The sequence below is a fragment of the Purpureocillium takamizusanense genome, chromosome 2 (genome assembly GCF_022605165.1).
Source record: "Purpureocillium takamizusanense chromosome 2, complete sequence".
In the NCBI taxonomy this organism is placed as follows: domain Eukaryota; kingdom Fungi; phylum Ascomycota; class Sordariomycetes; order Hypocreales; family Ophiocordycipitaceae; genus Purpureocillium; species Purpureocillium takamizusanense.
Genome location: NC_063069.1, coordinates 2,647,586 through 2,673,141, shown reverse-complemented (window position 1 = coordinate 2,673,141; position 25,556 = coordinate 2,647,586). Strand labels below are relative to the sequence as shown.

The 25,556-nt window shown below is 59.6% G+C and overlaps 7 protein-coding genes across 7 annotated transcripts; 2 read left to right on the top strand and 5 right to left on the bottom strand.

The window, feature by feature from the left end:
* The first annotated feature begins 77 nt into the window (after nt 1-77).
* Nucleotides 78-3,124, top strand: JDV02_002618 (tRNA(Ile)-lysidine synthetase). The gene is made up of 2 exons (XM_047983661.1): nt 78-600; nt 667-3,124. The coding sequence occupies exons 1-2, from the start codon at nt 471-473 to the stop codon at nt 2,619-2,621; spliced, it is 2,085 nt and encodes a 694-aa protein (XP_047839633.1). The 5' UTR covers nt 78-470; the 3' UTR covers nt 2,622-3,124.
* A 1,907-nt stretch (nt 3,125-5,031) lies between these two features.
* Nucleotides 5,032-5,901, bottom strand: JDV02_002617 (uncharacterized protein; the record flags this gene model as incomplete). Its single annotated transcript, XM_047983660.1, has 1 exon — nt 5,032-5,901. One exon carries the CDS (start codon nt 5,899-5,901, stop codon nt 5,032-5,034), a length of 870 nt encoding a protein of 289 aa, XP_047839632.1.
* Nucleotides 5,902-6,365: 464 nt separating this feature from the next.
* JDV02_002616 (uncharacterized protein) lies at nt 6,366-6,698 on the top strand (the record flags this gene model as incomplete). The annotated part of the gene is made up of 1 exon (XM_047983659.1): nt 6,366-6,698. One exon carries the CDS (start codon nt 6,366-6,368, stop codon nt 6,696-6,698), a length of 333 nt encoding a protein of 110 aa, XP_047839631.1.
* Nucleotides 6,699-10,622: 3,924 nt separating this feature from the next.
* On the bottom strand, nt 10,623-12,938 carry JDV02_002615 (uncharacterized protein). Its single transcript, XM_047983658.1, has 3 exons — nt 11,851-12,938; nt 11,557-11,766; nt 10,623-11,486 (listed from the first exon to the last, which is right to left on the bottom strand). The coding sequence occupies exons 1-3, from the start codon at nt 12,674-12,676 to the stop codon at nt 10,885-10,887; spliced, it is 1,638 nt and encodes a 545-aa protein (XP_047839630.1). The 5' UTR covers nt 12,677-12,938; the 3' UTR covers nt 10,623-10,884.
* Nucleotides 12,939-13,620: 682 nt separating this feature from the next.
* On the bottom strand, nt 13,621-14,373 carry JDV02_002614 (uncharacterized protein; the record flags this gene model as incomplete). The annotated part of the gene is made up of 1 exon (XM_047983657.1): nt 13,621-14,373. The coding sequence occupies one exon, from the start codon at nt 14,371-14,373 to the stop codon at nt 13,621-13,623; it is 753 nt and encodes a 250-aa protein (XP_047839629.1).
* A 1,233-nt stretch (nt 14,374-15,606) lies between these two features.
* YPD1_1 (Phosphorelay intermediate protein) lies at nt 15,607-16,291 on the bottom strand (the record flags this gene model as incomplete). Its single annotated transcript, XM_047983656.1, has 3 exons — nt 15,607-15,880; nt 16,044-16,210; nt 16,271-16,291. 3 exons carry the CDS (start codon nt 16,289-16,291, stop codon nt 15,607-15,609), a joined length of 462 nt encoding a protein of 153 aa, XP_047839628.1.
* Nucleotides 16,292-22,539: 6,248 nt separating this feature from the next.
* JDV02_002612 (uncharacterized protein) lies at nt 22,540-23,835 on the bottom strand (the record flags this gene model as incomplete). Its single annotated transcript, XM_047983655.1, has 1 exon — nt 22,540-23,835. The coding sequence occupies one exon, from the start codon at nt 23,833-23,835 to the stop codon at nt 22,540-22,542; it is 1,296 nt and encodes a 431-aa protein (XP_047839627.1).
* Nucleotides 23,836-25,556: the final 1,721 nt, after the last annotated feature.

The window sequence follows — 25,556 nt, the reverse complement described above, 5'->3', positions numbered from 1 at the left end:
TTGCGATGGGAGGCCGCCGCTGGCTGTCATGGACGGATGGATGGACGGCGACTTCCGGTGGAGTTGCAAGAAGAGGAAGAAAATGCGACAGCAGCAAAATATCGAACGCGAAAAGAATTCCTTGTGAATGCTTTCCAACTCAGTGCCTCGATCGTTGTCGCGGAAGGAGCAGCCCGCCTTGGAGCAGAGTCGGCGCGCGGCGTGCACTAAGTTAGTTACTAGAGGGCGTCGTAAACGGGCAGGCACCCACCCTTGTTGCTCCTTCTTGATTGTGGCCCCACGCTGGAGCTTCTAACAAGCCTCAAGACAATTCCAGGCCCCGACCGTACCAACGCCACAGCAACAAGAGTCCGACGAAAAGAACCTGTCTCTTGTCAACCACCGACCAACGGAATACTCGCAAGCAGTGACATTGTCCGGTGCTCGCCGACTCCTCCGCGCATTGTAGGCCCTCGAAGCCTTGCGATGGAATGAGCGCTTCCACTCGTGTCTTCCATCATGGCCCTAAGCCCATATCCTTGACCGAATTTCGCGATGCCCTCGAGGCCGTATGCCTCCCGCGCTTCCCGACCGTGCGCTTTGCGCGGCCACGCCGCGTCGGTACGTCGATGCTGCAACCACATGTGGCCATGACCGTGCTCCTTCGCTGACTGCTGTGTGCCCCAGCGCTCGCCGTGAGCGGCGGCGTAGACTCCATGGCCATGGCCTTCCTCTTTTCGAGCCTCTTCAAGACCCATCAGACTTTCAAGATCGCCGACAACCCCGCCGAGAGCGCATTTGGCATCGTAATCGATCACCAACTGCGCGAGGGCAGCGATGCTGAGGCCTCTAGCGTGGCCCATGAGCTCAAGAGGATTGGCATCAAGGCCATCATCAAGACCCTCAACTGGAGAGACGTCCGGCGCGATGGCATGAACCCTGCCAGCCTGCCCAACCTCGAGAGCGTGGCGCGCACGATGCGATACCAGGTGCTGGGCTTGACCTGTGGCCACCTCCAAGCCACGAGCCTCTTCTTCGCCCACCATAGCGACGACCACTACGAGACGATCCTAATGCGCCTGCTGGCTGGCCACGGCTATCGGGGCTTGCAAGGCATCCGTGCTGCCAATGCGATCCCCGAGTGCTACGAGCTGCACGGCGTGTACAAGAGCGGGATACTCGACGATCAGATGCAGCGGCAGCCGTTCCTCAGCTTCAAGCCTCCCAACAAGGAACTGAAGCAGCTTCGGATGATCCTAAGAGACGATTTTCACGACGAGCCCTGGAGTCACATCAAGACATACCTGGGCATCAACGACATTTCTGCGCAGTTCCCCGGCCATATCACTCGCGATATTGACCCTCGCGTGCCCTATCTGACCCCACTGAACTGCGAGGACGGCGGCGTGCACGTATATCGGCCACTTCTTGAGTTTGACAAGGACAGGCTTATTGCCACGTGTGAAGCGAACCGAGTCCGGTGGTTCGAGGACCACACCAACACGGATCCAACCCTTACCACCCGTAACGCGCTACGTTACATTGCGAGATCCTACAAGCTGCCAGAAGCGCTGCAGAAACCCGCCGTACTTGCATTGGCAAGAAGGGCGAAGCAAAAGACAAACTTTGAAGAGGCAGAAGCGCATCGACTACTCATCCGAGAGGCAGTCATCCAAGACTTTGACCCCAACGCAGGAACGCTGCTCATTGAGCTCCCATCTTTTGTCACCAGCGCCTCGCGGGCACGGCGCCTCTATGCGGCATCGCGGGACGAGGCTCGTAGGCCCCGCCGCCGGGCGATTGCGGCGATTGCAGTGCGCAAGCTTGTCGACTTTGTCACCCCGTACCTTCATTCGCCATCTCGGGCAAATCTTGACAGCGTGATCGATCGACTGTTTCCAGAGCTGTCATCGAGCCGCCAAGGCGAGGTACCAAAGGCGTTCTCAATCGCCGGTGTTGTCTTTGAGCCCATACTTGGTCCGCAGTCGACCAGGTGGTTTCTCTCGAGGGCTCCATACAAGTCCAACCATCCGCTACCAGAAAGGAAGCTGCCGGGACATTTGGGCTACAAGCTGATATCCGGTACTGACGGCTTCAAGGGGCCACAAGTGCGACATGGACCCTGGCGAAGCTGGAAGATGGCCAAGATCTGGGATGGGCGCTTCTGGATACGTCTCAACACGTGTGTACCGGCGAGGTTTCATATACGGCCGTTGCAGCCGCAGTTTGCGAGGCAATTCCGGTTGGCCTTGCCACAGAAAGAGAGATATCGTCTAGAGAAGATCTTGAGGTATTATGCCCCTGGAAAGGTGCGGTACTCGCTGCCCGCGCTATACAGTGTTGAGTCTGGCGAGGGAACCGACCCGGCCACGCCTACGATGACACTGCTCGCGCTCCCGAGCCTCGGCATTCACGTCCCGGGCCTGGAGAGATGGGTCAAGTGCGAGGTTAGGTACAAGAATGTCGACGTTTCACTGCTGGGCTTGCAAAGAAGAGGTGGGCAGCGGCCCCTCGTAGTCTACCGGCCTCGCAGCGGCAGATCCAGACAGGTGCGCAGAAGGCGTCTGGCGAACCGCATGCGCACCGGCGGCCACGCATGCCGTGTGTGCCGGAGGGGACGCACTTCTACAGCTCATGGATAGAGATGCAATGAAACAAAGTGGCATGTAGTTGAACGGTTGGAGGTGCTGCGGACAGGCGGAAAACCTGTTCGATGCATAGTTCGTCACCCTTGAAGGTGTTATAGGTAGGGAGCCCTGCCGGGTCCTGGTGAGTCGTGACAGCCCCAAATCACGAAGCACCGAAGGAGCAGGGCCTCTTGCCTGAATATACTGGGCGGACAGCGACAAAAATTGCATTTGCCCGCACCCAAATGCTTGACTTGGGGTACGTATAAGCGTCTCATATTGCCGCCCCGCATCGCAAACGGCGCATCGGGCACAGCAGCGGAGATGGGGGTGATGGAACGCTCTTCTCAAGTAGGGCCTGGACGCAGGTTCCTAAAAGAGGCCCAGGAGTTTCACCTAGGCACTTGGCACTGTCGAAACGACTCGCCTTTGCCTCGGATGGTGAAAGTGAGGGGCAGGACGACGTGACGTTGTTACGTATACAGTCTACATGACTAACATTATGGATGATATTATTCATGGCTCTTTGCATACGTTGGAGCCGTCGGAGGCTTCAATCACCTTCTTTTGGATATGTCCTCGATACCGAAGAGCCGTCGCGGATTCGTATCTTTGGATCAGTATTGACAGGACTAAGTCTTGCTTGCTTGCGTTGTGGTCTTCCTTTGGATGCACAACGTGCTGGAACCCATTGGGAGTGCAGCCAGCGTAAAACTGACTGAATTCATCTTCGTCACTGGCCGGATGGATCACTCGAATCGAGCAGGCATGGTGGTGAGCGATGCACGACGGATTTACTGATTTGTTTTGCAAGGTTCGTGCCCGCGTGCTGTCCTTAAGTACCTACAATATAACTATTGGAGTGCAAAGCTAGGGGCAAGCTGGAGGTATACTCGGCAGACGATATAAATGCACACCATCTCACTTGACCCAATCAAGGCGGATGCAGGGCCGCAGGACCACTGGAGAGCGCGCCTCTGAACGGGGCTCAGTGAGGCGGGCGAAGGCGAGGCGGCCAACATAAAAAAAAGGCAGCAGACGAGGCGGTGCGGACGGCGAGGCATGTACAAGGTAAGACGCCCTTGAGTTGACTGGTTCGAATTGACATGACACACGTCCGCCTGCCCCGACTGGCTGGGCTAGAGAAAAAGCGCGTTGAAGACGTGAAAGGCCCCATGTCCATCCATCCATCCGTGTTTTCTCATCTTCTTGCCACGACTTTTGGGTGCCTTGGTGTCTTGATGAGGAAGCCAATCATGCAGTGAATAAATAAATAGAAAACAGAAAACAGATCACGACCCCTGCGACCCCGAAAATTGAAACCTTGCTCGCTTGCTCGCTCGCTCTCAGAGTCTTCTCCGCGCACACAATCTGTGACCGCTTCTTCTCCTCCTCCCCGCTCCCCTTGTGCGTCCTTGCATCTCTCAGACCGCTCAGCACCAGATCAGACCAGACCAGGCCGGCGAGTCACACGAGCCCGCCCGCGCCCGAGCCCACGCGCAGTGCACGTCGTCGTTGTGTTGCCGCCCACGACGCGAACGACAAGCGGCGGGTCATGGAGCCAAACACACCGCCCAAAAAAAAAAATCAAAAAAAAAATCCAAGAAAGAAACTTTCATAAAAAAAAACACGGCATCTGCGTCATGCGGCTTCCCACACACCCCCTGGACGAGCTGAAACGTGCCGCGCCTGGCGGAAGCGACATGGCTGGCGAGCCGTGAGGCGAACGAGACCGTCAAAAGCGCAAAGTTCGTTCGCCTCGGCCCGAAAACAGCGACAACCAGCACGGCAAGTCAGCGCCGCCGCTGCCGGCCTCGCGGAAGGCGCAGCCAAGGTACCCCCTTCCACCTCGCGCCTCCCTGCTTTTATCCTGCCCTGCCCTCTTCGCTTCTTGCACTGAAATTGAGACAGAAAGCCTCCTCCCTCGCCTTCCCCTTTGTGCTTCATCACGAATTTTCGACCTCCTTACAACGCCCCGGAAAAAAGAACCTCCAACTGGTCGAGTGGTGACAATGGGTTCGCCTCACCATGTCAACTATTGGACCGTTCGGTACACGCGACAGAGTGTCTCGCCGACTCTCCTGCATTCGCTTCAGCGCCGGTGGCAACCCGACGCGTCATGCCGCACCCAGCCGACCTTTTGTCGCGGCAACGCGTGCCCCTTTGGCGACTTGTTGAAATACCGGCCTCTCCTCTCTCGGGAGACCCCACCCCGAAGTCAACCAGTCCTCTGATCGGCCGTCCGATCCGGTGGTGGCGGCGTGAGTGGAGCCGAACCGGCCCGGAGCCTTGCCACCGGCGTCGCCGTAAGTCGGTCCCACACTCAACCGTATACTAGGGCCCCAACACACGGCATAGAAGCGTATCGATAATGCTTCGTCCGCCGAAAACGTCGACGACGAGAGTATTGGCTGATCCCGGTCCATCACTTCGTACCGCGTGTCTTGTGGTGCGTTGACCTTTTGTGGTGATGCCGGGCCCGCCGTTCCTCCAGATAAGTCTCACCTCGAGGCGGCGCGGCCTCGGGGGGGCTGAATGTCATGTCCCGGGGCATCGGGATCGGCTCGCTTTGTCCCTTGGCCCACTGAAATGTCGCCCTGTCGATTATGCGGTATTCCCAAAGGTGGTCTAGCAATGGAAAGTCTGGCCGGATACTCGCGGCCGTCACGCCCTTTTCAAGGTGCTCCGCAATATGAAGCATGCGCTCACGGAAGACATACGACTTTTCAGTACGGTGGTTTGTTGCGGCGACGAATTTCGCGTCGCAGAACCAACATCGACTTTCTCTCGGAAATCGATGGCCCAGGTGGTCGTCCGCGATGTGTTGTATCCACTGCTCAACTTGGTCAAAGGCGTACTCAATGAAACAGTCCGAGAAATTATGGAATTCGCAGGGGAGGCCCATGAGGATCATGTCACCGCCAGGCTCCGGCGCCGCCGCATCCAGCTCCGGCCACGATTGGGGCCACGCATAGGCAGGCACAGGGATGTCTGGACGCTGCTGATATTGGTATTGCCCCACGGGCCCTCGCCGAGGAGGCGCGGTCGACATGGAATATACCGTTCGATCATCGAAGTTGTCAAAGGAAGTCGAGCACCCCGTGGCACTGCTTGCCCAATCCGACCTGCGTTTGCCAACTTGCGGTTGCGCTGGCATGTCCGACAGATCTATGGGCATTATCTGCCTGGCATAATAGAGACCACCGACAGCTAGGGGCTGGGACACCACCCCGTTTCGAAGCTGATGGGCGTCGTTGATGATGATGGCGACGTCGGCCAGCCCAGGCGGCTCCATGGCTGATGCGGGGGATGCCGAACCGCTGGCCGGATTGCGGCACGGCCTTTCGCGAGTGAGGCGGGCCATGACGACTCCGCAGACGGCAGCGACAACGACGGCGACCGCCGGAGGTATGGGTATACTTGACCAAGAATCGGCAAGGGCCCAGCAAGCGGGGGAGCAGCGGCCCTCTCCAAGTCACGAACAAGCCGGGTCACGATGGCGGTCGCCAGCGGCTAGAACCGGGCGGCGGGGAAAGGTGATGGCCTGCCGATGAGGAGGTTCTTGGTCGGACCATGGACGACGGATCACTAGGGGCGGTGAAGTCTGGCACGGGCGGCACGAGGTTGAAAAGGCAGCAGTAGGACGTGGACAGGAGTGTTGCGGCTGTAGCCTGCCCGAACGCCAGAGAATGCAGTGTGTCTTGGGCGTCGACCGCTGACCCAAAAGGCAGATGTTGGGAGGATGCAACAGGGAGCGACATGTCTCCGCCTACCGCGACGGACTGCCTACCTCACAACGACCCCTCACTACGCGAGTGCGAAGAATGCGCCGCGGCTGCCAGTGCGGGCACGTCTTGTTTGTCGATGGTTATCCAGCGCAAATCGTCGCGAGCGATAGCGTCCCAGGGCAAGAATGCGTGCGACAGTACGGTATTCTATTACCACGGCTTGGTCAGCTCGCCAATCATCCGAGGGATGGCGAGTCTCCCAGCACATGCCCGACTCAGCTCCAGCATAGGCTTCGAGGCGCCCCCCAAGGCCGTGGGCGGCTCCCCGTCCTTCCTGGCTTGGCCGCGGATGTTGGCCGGCTGAGAGTGAAGATTGTTACAGGCGGCCAAGATGGGGAGCGAGCCCACACCCTCGCCTGCGTCAGAGCCGTGTCGACGGGCCGCGGTCGGCACGCGTACCGCCCGTCCAATCGTGGTACCGTCTGATGCTGATGAATCACGAAAGCGTGCCCGAGGGACGAATAGCAAAGACACACCTTCACCGAGATTGACAGGATGTTGCACGGGCTCTTGAAGGTGACGAACCCCGTGACTACGTCGATTTGCTCAGCAGCTGTCCACGTCTTTTAGCGTGGATAGGATACGAGCGTTGGGGGACCTTGGGATTCCGTCAAGAAGCAATGGAGGGGTTTTGAAGCCGCGCTGGACCATGAGACTTGAGTCGATGCGCCAAGCGGGATACGGCGAACTCGAAGCTGTCCAGCAGGCCGAATTGGGCTGCCTCACTTTGAGACTCGACAATCGCCAAAGACAGAAACATGCCTACATACATACGAAGTACAGTAAATAAGAGAGCGAGCGGGGGCCTGGCTGGGCCAGGCTTAGTGGGGGCCGGGAACGGGATCGTCTCCTATGCACGACAGCGCTCGGCGGGGGAACCGCTGACACCCTGAAGAGTTGAGGCTCAACGAGGGGACCCCGTGTCGCATTGAGTCATCAAGCCAATGCGAACCCAATTACACCCTCCAAGGCTGCCGCCGTCGATCGCCCAACGCCGGGACAATCATGAGGAGCAGTGTGACGTAGGCTCAGTGCAAGCGGTGCAGCCCATGCCGTCGGTCAACCAGCGCCTGTCCGTCTGTCTGTCGTGGCAACGTCAGCCTTGGGTGTGGTGGCATCAGCCCAGCTGGCCCATTGCATTATTGTTTCGTGTTGCCCGCGGGAATGGGAGGGACAAAGGCGATGCACCACATGTGCGCGTGTCGAGCACATCAATGGCCAGGGTGTTCCCGGTTGACACGACGTGGAGCGCGGGGCAGGCCACGAAATGGCCCCCACGATATGTCCCAACCCGCCGCAGACAGACAGGTTCATGACTTGCAAGCGCTGGATGTGTATCGGCCACGGGGTTTCATCGTGGAATCTGGTAACAGCAGCTAGACAGTTTAATTTGGCCAGTTGACCGCCGTTCTCGAGACGGGGGTTGGAGACAAATATACAGTATACACAAGGTGGAGGAGACATCAAGTTAACTCGCGGACCTCAGACTCTAGAGTCTGTACGGCTCTCGATGATGCCATGATGCGCAAGCACGTAAGAGTAGGACCACAAGGACCGTGCCCGGAACTCGTCATCCATGGCAGCACGGAATGGTGGACATGACCACGATAACGACAAGACACCCCTTGATCATGGCCGTTGATTGATGTGAAGTCTGTCTGATAGTACGAAGTCGACAAGACCGACTTGATTGCCGAGATCAGACCCCTGGACGTAGCTTCTCATTCCCCCAGCAGTACCCCTCACTGCCTTGATAGACCTAGGCGTACCCAAGCTCCTCATCCGCATTACCTGCAGGTCAAAGACTGCAAATCGTGGAATCCTGAGCAATGCTGTGCATGCACTGCGTGTTGTCCGCGCGACACTAATAAGTAAGTCGAAGAGCGCGGCGGTTAGCACACGACAGACATGCACGGCTCTCCACGTCTCGCCTTTCCCGGAGGCGCAAGAAAGAAAAAAAAAAACTTACCGGTGCATGCGTTGGACATGGCCAAGCCCCTGATTGCCTCACTACTTTGTACCATAACTCTGGAGGCTTTTCATTCTGATGTTTCACTTGATAGGTTGGCTTGAAGTGGTCGCGCACGCATTCTTGGGTCTCGACTGAACATTGCTGCACGCATGCACACGTGCACACGAAATGCCCATCGTCAGCATCTTTGCCCAAAAATAAAAAATAAAAATAAAAATAAAAGGAGAAGACAAGAGAAGAAAAGGAGTTTGAGTCGTAGGCCAAGGGGGTGGGTGGAGAGTGGGAGCGAGGGCTGGGGTTCAAGGGGGAACGAGAGTGAACTCACGCCCGTCATATACCTTGGTTGCGAGTTGAGCCCTTGGGCGGCATTGGAGGCCTTCGTCCAGTCGTCGTACCAGGTGTTGCAGACATCATCGTCGTCCGAGACGAAATTGGTGCCGGAGGCGGCGACGCAGAGGACGAGTACGCAAATGCTCAGCGACGCTCTCATGGTTGGCTGGCTCTCTGAGGCCCGTTTCCAACTCTGCAGCGTGAGAGGGGGTCGTGAAGTGAGAGGGCTTGGGCGCGCTGAGACGGGGTGAGCTACGAAAAAGCTTCTTCTTCTTCTTCTTCTTCTTCTTCTTCTTTTTTTTTTTTTAAAAAAAAAAAAGAAGACGACGATGACGACGACGATGAGGGAGCGTTGCAGGGTGAGATGGAGAGAGTCGGAAGAATGACAAAAACGGACACGGAGAGGCTGGCTTTTTATAGTCGCGGGACCTCGTCACGTCCTCGAGGGGGGGGGGGCAAGGGGAGATGGCGGCGAGCGATACCTGGTGATGTATCAAAACAAAACGTGCGCAGCAATGACATGATCAGAATACTAGAAACACCACGTAGTGCGTACGTGCGCGCGTCAACTCCCCCGCGGCTTTTCCGCCCAACAAACTCGGCTACTCGTTCATTCATCACCGGTGAACGTCTCCCGCATTGATACCCCTCTCAAAAACTAAGTAACAAAATTGTTGGAGTTGCAAGTCCGAGCAAGCCCTGTGCGGCAGGCGGCAGGCGGGAGACAAACGAAACGTCTTTCAATAAATACGTAAGTTGGATGGGTTGGGTTATTAACTACTAGTCAGTCACCGGGGGGGGGTTGAAACGGCCCGAAAAAATCACCAAATAGCAGAGTAATGAAGTTGGAAAAAGTTAACGTTACTAAGTACTTGCCTAATAAGCGCTGCTAATGATTTACATCTTGTCCAGGTCCCCGGACACAAATATATAGATAGTTACGCCAGTGCACAGTATGCTAACTCATACGAGCGAGCGTGCGGGCCCACTCAGCCGAGGAAGGGCCAGCAGGTTGGATTCCGGAAGCGTACGTACGGAAAACCAAAGACCGAGGTGGGGGGAGGGGAGCAGGAAGGTGAACTGGGACGTTATACGAGTACCGTGCGCTCGACGGAAAGAGTCTGCTATTCGTGACGTGGTGGAAACTCCTCAATAGGAACTCCGAAGTCTCTTTCGGAGGGACCTCGTTAGAACGCCACAGTGACTTGGGCATTGATATGACCTCTCCGTTTCATTATAAATCGTATTTCCATATACATGTAGAGCCTTTTTTTTTTGTACTAGGTTGTTCTCTTAAAGAGCGTAGTAAGTAATGAAAGAGAAGGCAAGCCAGGAGAGGTAGTGAAGACCTCACTCACTCGTTATCGAGGCAAGAACATGTTTTATATCAAGGATAAGTACACCCACACACATCTATATATATTTATATATAAATATATGTCATATCGACTATGAAGGGAGAGCGTCAAGTGGCCGACTGTTTGATCCGGACCGAGTGAGCGTGGAGTACTTCGTAGTAAGCGAGCAGCCCCCCCCCCCCGTTATGCGTGCCCCATCTTCATCTACCAGACTGCGATGATGTTTTCTCTCTCTCTCGGTTTGGTCTTTGATTGGTGATCGCCACTCCCCTCTACCATCATGGGCACGGTCTACTACTCCTTCCTCTCTTACTCCATCAAAGGGGTGTAATGAGATGATGTTACGGAAGGGCGACCCGCCACCAACCATCGATTTCAACCACTCCGCCGGGCAATGCATGACAGAATAGGCAGAAACGATCATCGTCAATCATCATCTTCATCGTTGTTGTCGTTGTTGTTGCTGTTACTAAGTCGGTGAGAAAGAGACGAGAGCCAGGTGAAGAACGGCATGGCGCTGCACATGGTCCGCGCACAGCACAAACACGCGGGGAACTTTGGGGGCAGCTGTGTCTGAATTTACTTGATAATATTCATCTGTAAGTGGCTCTTGAGGACCGGCACATTGCAACGTCAAGCAAAGGTGCTTGTCATTAGCGCCGATTTCGACGAGTGCCTTGTGGCGTACATGATGCTGAAACGACGCAACCTGCGCCGCTGCCTGTCCAACCCGCCTCCAAGTCTTGTAATGAGCTGCTGACGGGATCCGTTGGACCCCTCGGCCCGGAAAACCCACGTTTGGACTTGCCGATACCACTCGTCCCGGCTCTTCATTCCTCAGGGCTGCACAGCACCCTCGCCTTGGCAATGACGTTGCGGAACTGCATCTGCCCGCCGTTCTCGTCGCCGTGCTTGATGACGCCGGGGAAGACGACGCACCAAATCTCCCTGCGGGCGAGCGCGTCCTCGTCCTCGCCGCCCACGTCCTCCATGGTCTCGGGCTCGAACAGGACGCGCTGGTGCGGCAGCACCACGGGCATGTGTACGCGCAGCACCGCCTTTTGCACCACGAGCAGCCGCGCGAGCTCGACCGAGTTGTTGACGAGCACGCGGAGGGCCGAGTCGCGGGCCGAGGACGACGATGGCGGCTTGCTGCTGCTGTTATTACTACTACTACTGCTGTGGCCGGCGGCGCCGGATGTGGGTGGTGAGCTGTTGGTGACATTGGTAGCGGAGGAGGAGGAAGAAGAAGACGGGTTGGACGTTTCCGTCGCAGGACTACCGGGGGCGATGGCGTCCAGCAGGCGGTTCACGCGGGCGATGACGGCCTCGACGAAGCGGCTCGTCTCATCGTGCAGCATCTGGGGCGCCTCGCGGCGGAGCAGGGCGAGCGTGGACGAGCGCCAGTGGTTGACGGCCTCGTCGGAGGCGGCTGATGCGACAAACGGGCACACGTTAGCGGGAAGAAGAAGAAGGGCAGAAAACAAACCGAGTCGACGTACAAAACGAGCAGAGCAAGTCCTCCATCTGGCGAAAGTGCCGCGTCTGCTCCGTCGATAGCCCCACAAAGTAGGCATCGAAGACCATGTCGACGAGGATCCTCGACACGAGGGACTGCAGGAGGTGAACCTTGGAGGCGAGCACCAGGTCCTCGTACATGGGCACCAGCTCGCTCAGCTCGGCCAGCGTCGCCTCGTCCACCCTGGTCAAGTCTGGCCACGGTTAGCACCCGGTATAGATACAGATGGGGAAGAGAGAGAACTCGGTGTTTCTGAATGTGTGTGTTGGCTGCTCACCCAGCTTGGCCTTGCGAAAGTGCATTATGACCCAGTTCTGCAGCCCGTTGCCGAGGCGCGCCATGCCGTCGCCAAAGACCTCATCGCTCGTCTGCGACCCGGTGCGGGTGCTCGTGCTCACAAACTCCTTGAGGCCGCGCACCTGGCCGCGCAGGCCGCGCACTTCGTCGTCGCGCTCCCGCAGCTCGCGGCGTAGCACCTCCCAGCCCTGTCGCAGCTCCGCGCGCTCCGCCTCGCGCACGTCCACCTCGGCGCGCAGCAGCCGCAGCTCCGTGTCGGTCCGTAGGAACTGCTGGTTCAGCGCGCTGTGCTTGGCCTGCCAGAACGTCGCCGTCTCGCTCTCGTTTTGCGACAGCTTGTCCAGCTCGCGGTGGAACTCGCTCTCCATGAGCGCCATCTCCGCCTCGAGCGCCGCGATGCGCTCGTCGCGCTCCCGCAGCTGCTCGCGGAGGAGGCTCGCCGCCTCGCGCGCGTGCTTGTCGGCCCCCCGACCGCCGTAGTGCCCGGTGCTCGAGTTGGGGCGGCCGCCGTCTTTGTCCTTGGTGTCCCTGTCCTTGTCGCGGCGGTCGACCAGAGCTGCACCACCTCCGGAGCCGCTGTTGGCTCCGGGGAGCCCGCCTCCGTTATTGGGCACTTCCTGCGCATCGTCGGCCGTGGCAACGTTGTTGTTGACCATTGCCGCTCGTGGCGGCAGGGCCGGCAGGTTGCCGCTGCCGCTGCTCGTGCTGTTGGTGCTGCTGCCGCCGGTGCTGTGTCTCACAGAAGCGTGCGACGGGCCGGTGCGCAGGACATGGCTCCCGCCGCGTCGTTTCTCGGGAGTGTGCATGCTGTGCAAAGTTTGTATGTCTGTCGTCGTGGTCGTGTCGTCAAGGCGTGGCAAGGTCTCGTCCGTCGTCGCAGCTCCGCTGAGGCTGGATCAGCATGATTGCAGCGGAAGCAACCTGCTGCGTCGAAGCTATAGGACACCCATGCAGAAGAACGCCAAAGCAGGCGCGGAGCTGCAGATAAGCGGGCGTGTACTGGGGGTTTGGTTGGAGTGGAGGTGATGGGCGTGCGCGTGGTGTTTTGGAAGCGGATGAGGTCAGTCGAGGCGGTGGTGTTCACGTCAGATTCCATTCCAGGCAGCCCAGCTTGCGGGATGGAATGCAACTTTAGTGCGGGCATTGAGTGAGGTGCCGTGGGGAGACGAGAGCTGACCTGGGAGCGCTGCCCGCCCAGGCACTACCTGCAGCCCCAGCCGGGCCCCATAGGTATAGTTGTAGCTCGGGGCCGTGGGGCAGCCCAGGGGTCTCCCGGGCTGCTGCACGGGCGCTGAGGCGGGCTGCTGTACCGCTGATTGATCGCGTCCGTAATAAGATAGACGTGGCGTGCAGCCGTTTATTGCTGCGCGTGTTATATTGTACGAAGTACGAAAAGCCCGACTCTAGTTGCCGCGCTCTCCTAGGGCAGCAGGTGGAATGCTCTCGAGAGTTCATGTTGCTGCCTACAACGCCTCTCAGAAGGCAGCTTCGAAGCCGCCAACACGCCGGCCCATCATCGTATCCATATCACCGTGTCCCAAGATCCGGTGCTAATGATATGAACCTGTGTAGCCTCCCTGTCGTGAGAAGGCATCCGACACCCAGCACGGCAACAAGCCAACGACACACAGGCATACGTTGTATATCGTCGTCGCGGCGAAGGCGCCGCCAGCCAGCCACAGCCCGCGGCCACCCACTCACTCGCCCGTTGAGCGCAGACTTAATCAAACATGATTATGTTTCTGTCTGTCTATACCTCGACCTCGGCTTCCACCTCGTAGGCCTGGTCACCCTCGCTCCCTTCCACCGGCTTCGCCCCCATCCTGCACACCGCGATGCGCGTCACGGCCAGGCCCTCGGCCCAAACGTAGTCGTCGCCGCCGTACCGGGCGAGCACGTCGCGCGCGTCGAGCATCATGCGCTCTCTGCCCCTCCCCCTGCTCCCGCCCTTGACGTAGATGGTGTTGATCAGCGTCGCGTGCAGCAGCATCGGCCGCCCCTCCTCCTCCTTCATCAGCCCCGCCTCGCGGAACGGCGCCCGCAAGCCCTCGCAGAACCGCTGCAGCAGGCCCTCCTCGTCCGTCGGCGGCGCGTACAGCACCGACGTCTTGCTCGGGGCGTGCATGGCGCGCAGCCCACGGAGCGTGATGGAGATGCCCTCGCCTGTCGTGCCACCCGCCGCCGCCGCCGCCGCCGCCGCCGTCTTCGCCTTTGTAGTATTTTCGTTAGACGCCCTCCTGAGCTCGGCCAGGAGCTCCCGCGGCCGCAGACCCGCCAGCACCTCGGCCGCCCTGTCCACGCCGCCGCCGTCCTGCTGCCCCAGGCTCATGACGCCGAGCGTCAGGTGCAGCGTCCCCAGCGGCCGCACGGCGTCCTCGGGCAGCGCGAAGCTGTGCGGGCTCGTTACGTCGGCGCGGAACGACGCCCAGGCGCGGGCGAGCTGCGGCGAGGCCAGTGGGATGCACAGAAAGTGCGTCGGCGACGTTGCGGCTTTGGGCGGCATGATCTGATGTTGGCGTGCGCCGAGTCGTAGAGACGGATGTGTTTGAAAAGACCCCCGGGATTGGCTTGGCTGTCACGAACAGCCAAGTCGTAGATATGCCTGTCTGCCTCGGTGCGTGTCTCTTCAGGCGAGCTAGAGCGTATTATGTTGGCCGCCACTGGGGCAAGGGATGGTACTAGGTTAGTAGTCAACACAGACTGGACCGTGAGGGAGTGAGTGGTGTTTGGTTTCTTCAGCGCCGGTGGTGGTGCAGGCAAGTGTCAGTGGGTTGCGCGACAGGCAGCGTAACGATAAGCTGCTACTTTCGTAGGTGTGCACCGTCCCGTCATCGACCGCCTGCCTGGGCAGTCTATACAGGTAGGTACAGTACTAAGTTACTGTACGTCCCTCAGGCACTTGGCAGGATTCCATTGCCGCGTCCCCTGCTCAACTACTAAAGGTACCAAAGTTTTTCAGGCTACAACGTGAAATAGCCCGCGCGGTCGCCCACTACCTAGTACTACCTACCATGAATAGCCACGAGCGCTTCACAGCATCGCCCTGAATCCATTCCGCGATGCAGGCACGCAATACGCCAGCCACCATCAGCCCGGGGACTCCTTCTTGGCACACGCGCCAGCCCAGTCGGCTCGACGTTGTATTCAACGAGCTGCCCGGCAATGCTAGGCATTTACCGTCCTAGCCCCGCTGCGGGCGTATCGTATCGTACGCGTACCTGCTTGAGGCGACCCAGTCAAAACACCCCCGTCTCCTCTCCTCCAACCGACCGCCCGCTGGCTGCTGGTGCTGTTCGAGCAAAACGGCCAGCCTTCTCTGCCCAGGCGCCTGCCCGGCACGTGTCGAGCACTGCCGGTGGTCTGGTCCGGGGCCCATCCTTGCTCCTGCAGCGAGCCACATATCCACACTCCCGCGTCCAAGCAGTGTCCCCGGCCAATGCAAAGCGACGACTCTCTGGCCACAGCAGTTTCGACGTGTCGGGGTGCAGCTGGGCCCCCATGTCATCAGCCGCTCTCGAGGGGCCAGTCGGGTGCGCACTTTGATTAATTCGCTTCCGAACTCCGAGAGGGTGTCCTGAAAACCTGGGGCAGAGGCATAGGCATCCATTGTCCTTTACTTCTCAGACGTCCAGCCCCAGCCCGTTCTGGGGAGAGTAGACCCGCTCAACAAAAGTACACACAAATGCCCGTTGAGCGTATGCCGAGGGACGACAGGATGCCCAGCAGTGGGGGGTATCTAGGCCTCGTCGCTCTTGTCCTTTTTGCCCTCGTAAAACTCCCTAAGAGCCTTCTCGACAACCTTGTAGTCCGCCTTGACCACCTCCAGCGCCTGAGTGATGCGCTTCAGACATACTTTTGAGTCGGGCTCCGCGGTTCCGTCCTCGTTCTCGTTCTTGCCGTACCGTTGAATCTTTTCGCATCCGTCGCGCACCTTGACCAAGCCCAGCGTCGCCGACGACCCTTTGAGGAAGTGACCTAGTTGAGACAGCTTCTCGAGTTCCTCTTCCTCCCTGCAACATGACCAAAATGACGCGCGGTTAGCCATTTCCGTCCCTTTGCAGGCCGAAGCCGCCCCGACCACTTGCGCCGGGGCGGCCAAACGCAGCTGAGCGGCCCAGGCCGCGCGTGTGCCACACGGCGTACCAGGAGGGGGTAAAGCGCGATAAGACTCACAGCGCCTCGTCCATAGACTTGAACGTCTCTTGAGCCTGTTCAAAGAATCCAAAAACGATCGAGGAGCTAAAGTCGTGATCCCCTTCCTCGTCCATCTCGAGAATCTGGTCAAAGGTGTTTCTGTCCACGCCGTCACCAAAATTGTGCTCGCTCTCCTCGGGCGCAACCTAATCAAGCTATCGTCAGTCAAAGCACCAGCCCCTAGTGGCCCTTAGCCTGCTGCGCACCTTGTCCTCAGTTGGCGCCATGCTAGAGGTGTGATGCCGTTTGCCTCGCGACGTCGACGCCGGGAAGGGATGAGGTCGAGTGAGGCTGATAGTGACAGTCGGAGTGAGAGAGGGGTTGCGTTGTGAGGGCCCGAAGCCACACCAGCAACTGCTCAAAGCGGGTCGCGGGTGGAGAGAGCGCAAAATGGCGACTGGATCTTGCAGTCCGCCTGAGCGAGAGGACAAAAGTAAACAATGGTGATGAGCAGTGAGGGAGGGCGTGAACAGTCGTGGGCAAGTCGTGTGCGGCCCTACAGCACAGCGTAAGATGTCAGGTATCGCAGGGTCAAGGCCGGGGTCGTGACGTTGGTCGAGATGGGGGCGGCGGTGCGAGGCGGCTCGCGAAGACGGGGTGTGGCGTGAGTGTGAGAGAGGTGGTGCTGCCGTGACCGGTCGCGGCTCGCAGCGAAGCGACACTTTCAGAAGGCGTAAGAAGCAAGTTTGGGTGCAAAGCGATATTAGTAGATTAGGCGATGCTAGCAATGCACTGCTCGTCTGTCGGCGACAATGTCAAAAGCGGTGGTGCCGCGCCTGGTGTGTCTATTATGGCGGCGGGACGGTGGTGGTCGGGAAAGCTTGCAGGATGGCGGGAGGATGTTGGAGGAGCGGCTTCCGTTGGGGCTCGAGGGCAGGCAGGGCCAGCGCTTCTAATATTGCTTGCTAGGTAGTCCCCTCCCCCCTGTGCCTGACTTTTGGCCAGCGCAGCGCCGAGACGGAGACTTCTGGGTGGGTAAGGCGAGAATGGTGTGGGTAGAGGCTAGAGGAGAGGAGGAGCACCGTCTATGAAGAGCAAACGTCAGTGGATGATGAGCTTCGAGAAGCGGCCTCAGCGGGCCGCTTGGTGGGGTCAAGAATGACGCTGCAGTTGCGTGGCGGTTGGACGGTGATTCGGGGGGGGGGGGGGGGGGGCAGCGGATCAAAAGAAGTGGTGACACTATTGGGAAACAAAGCCGCCTGCCAAGTCGGCGCGCTCGCTGCCGGAGAAGCTGGCGTTGCTTGTCGAGGCCGTCGAAGATTGCGAAGCTGTCATGGTCCCTGCGAAGACAGACAGGCTCAAGTGAGAGGCATTTCACGCGAGTGCTCCCCATCCAGCTCCATCCGGGACGACGTGCCAGCGAGCGCGTGCCAGCCCAGCAGCTCGGACGGCGACGATCAGACATGGGCCAGAAAGGGCGAGGCTGCGGTGCGGCGGCCCTGTGCTCGTGCCGCCAGCGAGCGCCCCGCGGGACGAGGAGCGAGGGTCGGGTGGGCCAGAGTTCCGACCGTGGCCTAACTAACGGCCGGCTGGACTGGCGACGGCCCGCGCAGGAGAGAAGGCATGACCTTGGGGTAATGCACCCGGTGCTGAAGCTGAGCGCGAGACCACCGGCGATTCCTTTTGGCCTGGCGTCGTGCTGGCTAGGCGGATGCCCTTCATGGCTTCTGCAGGGATTGTATGGGAAGGCGGGCATCGTGAGCAGGGGGGGTTTTGGGGAGTTGGAGGGATCGCAAGCAGACGGTGGCAGCATGTGGGCAGCGGATGGCGGGCACAGGGCATGGATTGTCGCCTCTTCAGGATCGACAGGGATGCGGTCGGACGAGAGACGGTAGATCAGACGAGGCTCGAGGGCAGCTGCTGCAACGAGAAAGAGCAAGTCCATGCATACAGTACTAGCGCTTCATGAAACACCCACCAGGCGTGGGATATGATGTTCAAAACGAAAGTCGAGGCGGCGGCGGAGCGGCAATCAAGGCGAGTCGCTGCACTGTCCGAGGGCCGAACGAGAGGCGGCGGCAAGAGCCAGATGGAGAATGAGGGCGGCGAGGAATGCGGCAGCGATTCGCTCATACATATGAATGCTGAAATAAGAACCTGGACGCTGGTTGAGGGCCATACAGGTATTACGGCACGGACACACGCAGAAGCACGGGCACGGCACGGATCAAGAACAGAAGAGTACCGCACAGGGGCAGGCAGATACTTCATAATGCAAGGGCCTCAGGCTGGTGAGAAAGGTCAACATGGATACGCCAAGGTAAACCTGAGTACCTGGGAATGTGAAGGAAGGCTGACATACAGGTACAGTAGGTTATCCAGGACCCCATTACATGCAGCAAACAAAGGCGCCGCGGTCGTCGTCGTGACTTGGTTTGTGCAGCGAAACCTGGCAGTATGGAGGTACAGGGTGTCGTGTCCAGTCCCCAAGCTGTGAGGTGAGCCTCTGCGAGCAACTCAATGATGTGATGCCCCGGCTAACGATGAACAGAGGCCCCATGCTTAGAGACAGCTTGACTCCGGTGGTGGTGATGGAGGAGAGGGAGGTGGTAGCTCCCTCGTCGCCTCTCACCTTCCTGTGAGTTGCTGGGCCGGCAAGCACTGGCAGGCGTGCCTGCCTCCCGGCCTTTCCTGTGCTAACTATTGAACACTCCACCAAGCAGCCGCCTGCACTAAGCTACTAACGTATTTCGCATTTCGAGCTACCCCGAGGTGGGAGGTGCAGATGCAGCGCGAGAAAGTGGCACGGTGGATGCAGGTGGTGTTTGTTGGGTGTCCAAGTGGGTGTTGCTGTCGCTGTCAGTGTCAGTGACAGACTGCTGGAGTTCGTGTCAGCGACAGCCCAGTGGCCAGGGGCACGCGCGCCGGCGGCGGGTGTACATATAGTGGGTGAGGTACTAAGATGGCAGGGAGGCCCGATGTGCTCGCTGATGGGGCGGTTGCTGTTGCCGACCAGACCCACGACAGGGCCGGCTGCCCCTGCCTGGCACCTCGCTCAAACCACACGGTCGGGCTGGGAAACGGGCCCTCTCCTGCCGTCGGCTGCCATGCCCATCCTCATCCGGAGATGCTTTTATCATGACATGAGGCTGGAGCCACGCTTGCCACGGAGGTGCACCAGGGTGCCTCCCACCACGCCATCGCGCCTTCCCTCCATGCCTCCTCCCATCCATGCCCGCTTGGTCTGGCTCTCTGGCCAAGTCCCCCCCCCTCCTTTCCCGCCTTTCCGGGTCCGAACTAAACGATACCAGAGGCAGTGGTCCAGAGGCTAGTCGCTTTTAGGGACGTCTTCGAAGGTAACTTAAGTCAGACCCAACACCGGGCGGGCGACCTTTAGCACGGTCGGGGCGCAGTGAATTTGACGGCGACACTGGCAACGACGGAGACGGTAACAACGGGGTTGGCAGCCAAGGTCGAGGACGACCCAATCCCAACATCGTCGCGCCTGCCCTGCTCTTCTCTGCTCTACCTGGGCCATGCCTTCACCTGCTTCGTTTCCCAAGTCCCACGCAGTCAGTAGATACGGTACCTTGTGCGTAAGGCACTCGAGCACTCGAGCACTGTGCTTGACGAATCCGTATGTGTACCTTGCGTGCTTTGCACTTGTGGGCTCCAATCCTCGCACCTGCCACCAAAGCAAAGCAATCCCCGCTGCCCGCGCAGGGGTAGGGCCACCGGTTACATCATTGGACCCCTCCCACCGGGGGCGCCTGCATCGTTTTGACCCGCCCATCCATCGTTGACGCCACAAGCACCAACCTCACGCACCACACACACACACACATGGCCTCGCGCACCAAAACGCTCTTCTGTACTCTATACGTACCCAAAGGGGCGCTGCGCTGTTGCTGCGACGCTGCCCGTGCTTGCGCACACACCAGGACCTCTTCCTCCCCTCCATGCCTCGCGCCCAGTTGTCTGTCCACCCTTCTGTTGGAGAGCTCCGTTCGCTCCAACACTGTTGCGAGCCTCACACAGAACTCTGATCCTATCTAGGCCTTGCTTCGACTGCAGCCGGTGAGCTGGCAACGGGCTCCCTTCGTCCTATCGGATCACGGAGAATTGGTCACTTGCCGCCAAAGTCAGGCGGTCACCACGCCATGGTTGACCGACACCACAACGCTTGCGCGCACCCTGTCCTGCCATCATCCACCTCGCCAACTGCCTTGGTCGCTTTGCACAAGATTGGCCGTGATGTGCTGGAAACCTTGACAGGGGCAGACGTCTCCACTGCTGTCCGGCAGCGGAGCTCGTCGTAGGTGGGCGGGCAGGGTCGACGAGCCTGAAGATCTCGCGTTGCCTTGATCAAGTCATGGCGGCCTGATAGTACATGTAGCACTCTGGAAAGTTGCCGATGGTTGTCCGTCCGGGGTACGCAGTGTTGTTGGTCGAGCCCCCCCAGTCCTTTCTGCAGCGGCCCTATCCTCGGCTGGGCCCACGGATCTTTGTCCCTCTTCGGCGTCGAAAGCTGTACGAAGTACGGCACCGCACTGCGTGCTGCGTACGCAGGCCGCTGTCTGCGTTTGCCCTCCGCCAAGTGTCAGCCAAGGCACCGAGAGCTCCGTGTCACGGTTCCAGAGCATAAACCGGTCGACTTCAAGCGTCGCCAAATTTGATTTGCCATCATGCGCGGAGGCAGGGCTTCGCTGCTTTGGCGGCTTTTGTCGAACATTGCAAAATACGGGACAGCGGAGCATCATCAGCGCTCCCTGTTGATCGACACTCACCGGTTCCAAAACCCCTGAAGCATACCTCACGGTCGTTGGCTGGCAGCTCAAGCTTGGTGTGTGCTGCTGTTTGCCGTGAAAATGACAGGGTACAGTCAACGAAGCCACTCGACCTCTGCACCGTGTCGTTTCCGGCGGCGGGCTGGCCGGACATTTGCCAGTGGCACGCATAAGGGCCCGCCCTGTTCAGATGCCGATCCACGGCGAAACGAACGGCGGCGGCAGTTCTCACGGCGGCGTTCCACTTCGCAATCCACGCCCATTCGGATGCAGGGTCCGATATTGGATCACGGACCCTAGACCGGCTGATTGCCCGGCGCACAGACGTCGCATGAAACTGGGGACCGCATCGCTTCGAGAGAGAGAGAGAGAGAGAGAAAGATATTCGCAGGGAGTCCCGACGCTGCCCGCAAAATCTGTGGTGGGATTCCCTTGAACGATGATGGGTTGACCGTGCTTCCGAGTGTCAGTGTCAAGAAGCACAAGGACGTCATCGTACTTCTGGAGGGCCACTTCGCGCGTCATCAGGAGCTTCGCGTGCGTTCTAGACCACGTCTTGCAACGGAATCCTGCGGCAGGCCAAGCAAAGTTGCTCTGCCGGAGCGAAACAGCAGATGTCGAGCATTGACCAGCCCCTTCCCCATCTTGTGCAAAAGTCGAGGTTTGCCTCGACCAGCGTCTCGTTGAAACTGCACGGAACCGCCATGCCGCCTTCCGGGCCACGATACGCAAGTACGTACCAAGTACTAGCGTTTTCCCCGCGTCCCCCACTTTGCGGCCCAACAAGTCATGTCAAAGGGAATACGTACCTAGACTCGGCGAAAACGGGTCGCCGTTGAAGTCGGCGACGATGACAGTGTGAGGGCTCATCACCTGGACATCGGCGATTGACGGTCTCCAATCCCGCCTCTGGCTTCCTGGCCCTGTACAGACCAAGTATAAAATTCTACAGTATGAAGTACGTACTTAGGTTTCCCCACTGCCAGCCATCAGCCAGGGTTAGCGTCTTTCAGGGACGCAGTTACCTCGTGCACCAAGGTGGTGGCCGTGTAAGCGGCACAAGCTGCAAGAGGGGCTCGGGGTTCGTTGTCCCGGGAAATTTTGCTCACCGCTGTGCCGTGCTCATTCAACGGTGCCACTGAGCGACCTTTCTTGTCTGTCTTGGTGCCTTGTGGGCTCGTAGCCACGCCAGCCATTTCGATGTTACGTTTGCTGCGGGACTGGGGCGCGTAGACACAAGCGCGTTGATACGTGGCTGGGGCACACGGCTCGCTGTGCGTGACCTGGCGGTGGTGTGCGTTTGTCTCTGACTTGTTTCCCGCGCGAAGCCCATTTCACGCCCTCGTCTGCGATCCCCTCCCCACACTCGTCTCACTACTGGACTTCGGGTCCGAAATCTGCAGTAAGCCGGCTCGTGCAATCCGGCCGACCCGGGGGAGCGAACCCTGTCCGGGGGGCAGTGAGCCACCCTCGGATCATTCTCCTCGAGGGGCGGGGAAGGGCCCTGGATTGTCGTCTCACGTGCTTGGGGGGAAAGGGGCTGTCATTACTACGATTTGAAGATGTCATTACGATTCCATAACTCCAACTCCGGCCCACCTCGCCGGCTGCTCATATTTATATGCCCTCTGTTGGTCATTCAGTCCGTAGGCCCCCCGCTAGGCCGTCCTACGAAACGAGGACGGGGTAATACATATATATCCTCCTCCTGCTGCTGCTGGTCCCAGGAAGGGAATGCAGCAGTGCGGCTAAAATACTACCTTGCTCGCCACGCTCAGCAGCCAGGCGGCGTCCTTCCACCCGCCCTCGTCGCTGGCGGGCGGCGGTATCCTTTCCAGAGGCACGTTGGATACGCCCTCGAAGTGGCGGTCCGACCAGCCTGCGCGTCCGGTCCGTGGTCGCTCCTCGTCCTCGTCCACGATGGACCCGTCGTCGTCGTCGTCCTCCTCGTCCTCTTCCTCGTCGTTCTCATCCACTGAGAAGAGCGACCAGCCGATGACGTTTGCGATCCATGAGCCGCCCTTGCCCGTGTGCCCGCGACGGACGAGCCTGCGCACCGCGTCCTCGTCCTCGACCGAGGTGTCACGCTCCAGCTCCTCGAGCTTCTCGTCGAGATTGACAAAGTCCGGTCCGGAGATGCCCCCCGCCGCCGCCGAGTCCGGGTGCGGCGACTGGCTGGGGAAGTAGGACGAGGAGGATAAGCCCTCGGTGCGATGGTGCTGCTGGTCAAGGGGCGTGCCTGCGTGGCTGGCGCCCCGGTGGTGCTCGCCCAGGCTGTGAGAGCGACTATTGAAGCGGCTGGGCACGCGGCTGCCGTTGCCGCCGGGCGTCGCGTAGCCGTCGTCGGTGCCGAAGGCGGAGCTACCCCTGCGGCTGGCGGAAGCGGCAACGGAGCGCTCGCGCTCGAGCTCCTGTTCAAAGGCCTCCTCGTCGTCGTCGCGCATGGCCGTCAGGCTGGTGGAGCTCTGGCGGGAGACGAGCCACGTCTGGCCCTTGTACTCGCGCGCCTCCGAGGTCATGAGGGCGCCCGCGCGCAGCACCCAGTCGCTGTCGTTGCGGTCGCGCGGGCCGAGGCCGTCCTCGCCACCACCCCTCCGGCGGCCGCTACCGCGCGGCGTGGTGGCGCCCGACGTCGCGGGTCGGCGCGCTGCCGCGGCGCTCGTGATGCTGCCGGCGCCGACGAGGAAGGTCGACGACCTGCTCTTGGCCATGAGCTCGCTCGGGGCGGAGGGCATGCGTGCGTGGGAGCGCGAGCGCGAGGGCGTGGCGGAGCGGGAAAGGAGGCGGGGCGTCGTCGGAGCCGACTTGCCCTCGAGGTAGGACGTAGTGGTGGTGGTGCCGCCGCGCGGGGGCTGCGGCTGCTGGTGATGCCATTGCCAGTGCTGCTGGTGGTGCTGCAGCAGGAGCGCGTCGGGGAAGTCGTCGGCGTCGCTGCCGAGCGGGAGCTTGACTGTGAGGGGCGCGAGCGTGAGGTGGTTGATGTTTGTGGAGGAGCGGTTCTTGCGACGGGCGCGGTCCGCGTGCTGATTGTAGGCGACGTCCATGATGAGCTATGATTGATGGGGGAATGGAGGAAGAGGAAGTGAAGCGCCCGATGGATCGATATCACACGGTGCTGGCTGGGGCCAGTACGAGACGGCGGGGGGGCGAAGGCGCGGGGGAAGGAGGAGGTCGAGGAGGTGTGATGGCCCCCCGATTGCGGTGAGTGGTGGTGCCTCTGTATGTATCTTGCTTGGCCTGTCGACGCGTCTGTGAGACAATGTCGTGAAGCCGTGCTCGGTTGCGAGATGGCGGAGGCGCGACGAGAGCGAGCGTCGATGCTGAAGCCAGTCGGTCACAAGGATGGAGACTGAGTTTGTTCGCTCAAGGAGAGCTGCGAGAGACGTGAGAAGAGAGAAGCTCGCGGCATCGGTCGGTTGGTCGTCGGCACGGGTCGCAAGCGCCTCCCAACGAGGCTAAATAGAATGGCCGGGGGGTGCTGCTAGCTACGAAAGGCCCGGGGTGGTCCGGGAGGCGGCTCGCTATACAGCGCTTAGTTAGCCTACAGTGGGTACCTTACTACTGCTAGCACCTCAGCCCCTACGAACCGCCTGTGGACCACCTCACCCGCGCGCGCCAGGGGGCCGAGGCCGAGGTTCCATGAGACCAGGATCAGCATCATCACGGCATGAGGCTCTTTTCCCTTCTTCTCGTCCCCCTTCTCGTATCGGGGATCCCGGGCGTCTCATCGTCGTGAGATCTCGCCGTCACAGGGTAGCATACGACGTGGGAGTGTCGCCGCGTGGTGAGAGAGAAGGCGTCTGGGTGCACGGCTGAACATTCCATTCTCACTGAACAGGCGATGGGTCACGCCATAGGGCGAGGGGGCGACAGCTGATGAAGCTCCCCTTGCTCCCCACCGCTACTCTTATGATAGCCCTGCTGTGGGAGGACCTGATTGTAGCTGCCCGCCATCGTCCCGTGTAAGTGGTTGATTACCTGCGTTTTGTTTACCTGCGTTTTGTCTACCTACACTAAACAGTCGGCATCCAATGCTGCGTGTGCAGCAGCGCATACAGTAGTCATACCGGGGCCTTTCATGCTCTAATCACGCAATGGAGGGAGAAAAAAAAATCCTCGTCATGGCAGCTTACTCCTATGCAGTCGCCATCGTATCGTCGCTCCGCGCCGGTGACATGCTTTTTTTCCACCTCGGCCTGACGGCTCGATCACGAGCACGGCCAACTGCCAGGTCGTTGCCTCCTAGTGACAGTTCAGCCAGTCCGTCCATACACTAAAAACAAACAAAAAGCTCGGCGGGCGTGCCATCCCACCCGCCAATGCAGGGCCAACTTTTTTTTTCAAGCTGCATTAGTGCCTATCGTGTCAAACGTCCTTAGCTACAGCCCACACTGTTGCAGGTGGCAAAACTGATGGGTTGACTCACGTTCTTAATCCTAGAATTTTTCTTTGCCTCATCCTAGCTACCTTATTGCCCCTCGGCTCGTTCGTTCGTAATGCACCTATGATCCGAATGGCGCGCTGCTAAAAGAGTAGCGGACGCGAACAACGCCCAACCAGCCCGTTTGGTGCGCACGCCGGGCGCCCGTTGGAAGAAAGAATCTCTCCCGACTCTGCCCGCGCTGGCCCACCCGGACGCGGCACGGGCTGCAACGACGGCGCTCTTTTGCGTCTACAGTACGTTACTACTGCTAGGTACTTCCGTGATAAGAGGTCGAGGCCATCTTTCGGCCGAGAGCAGCCACCGCCACCGTCAAGTTCAATG

Bases quoted from the DNA above. Each gene is read 5' to 3' on its own strand.
- JDV02_002618 (XM_047983661.1), top strand. From the start codon at position 471: ATGAGCGCTTCCACTCGTGTCTTCCATCATGGCCCTAAGCCCATATCC. The intron at 601-666 runs GTACGTCGATGC...TGTGTGCCCCAG, and splicing joins TGCGCGGCCACGCCGCGTCG to CGCTCGCCGTGAGCGGCGGC.
- JDV02_002615 (XM_047983658.1), bottom strand. From the start codon at position 12,676: ATGCACACTCCCGAGAAACGACGCGGCGGGAGCCATGTCCTGCGCACC. The intron at 11,767-11,850 runs GTGAGCAGCCAA...AACCGTGGCCAG, and splicing joins CTTTCGCAAGGCCAAGCTGG to ACTTGACCAGGGTGGACGAG. The intron at 11,487-11,556 runs GTACGTCGACTC...TTGTCGCATCAG, and splicing joins GGACTTGCTCTGCTCGTTTT to CCGCCTCCGACGAGGCCGTC.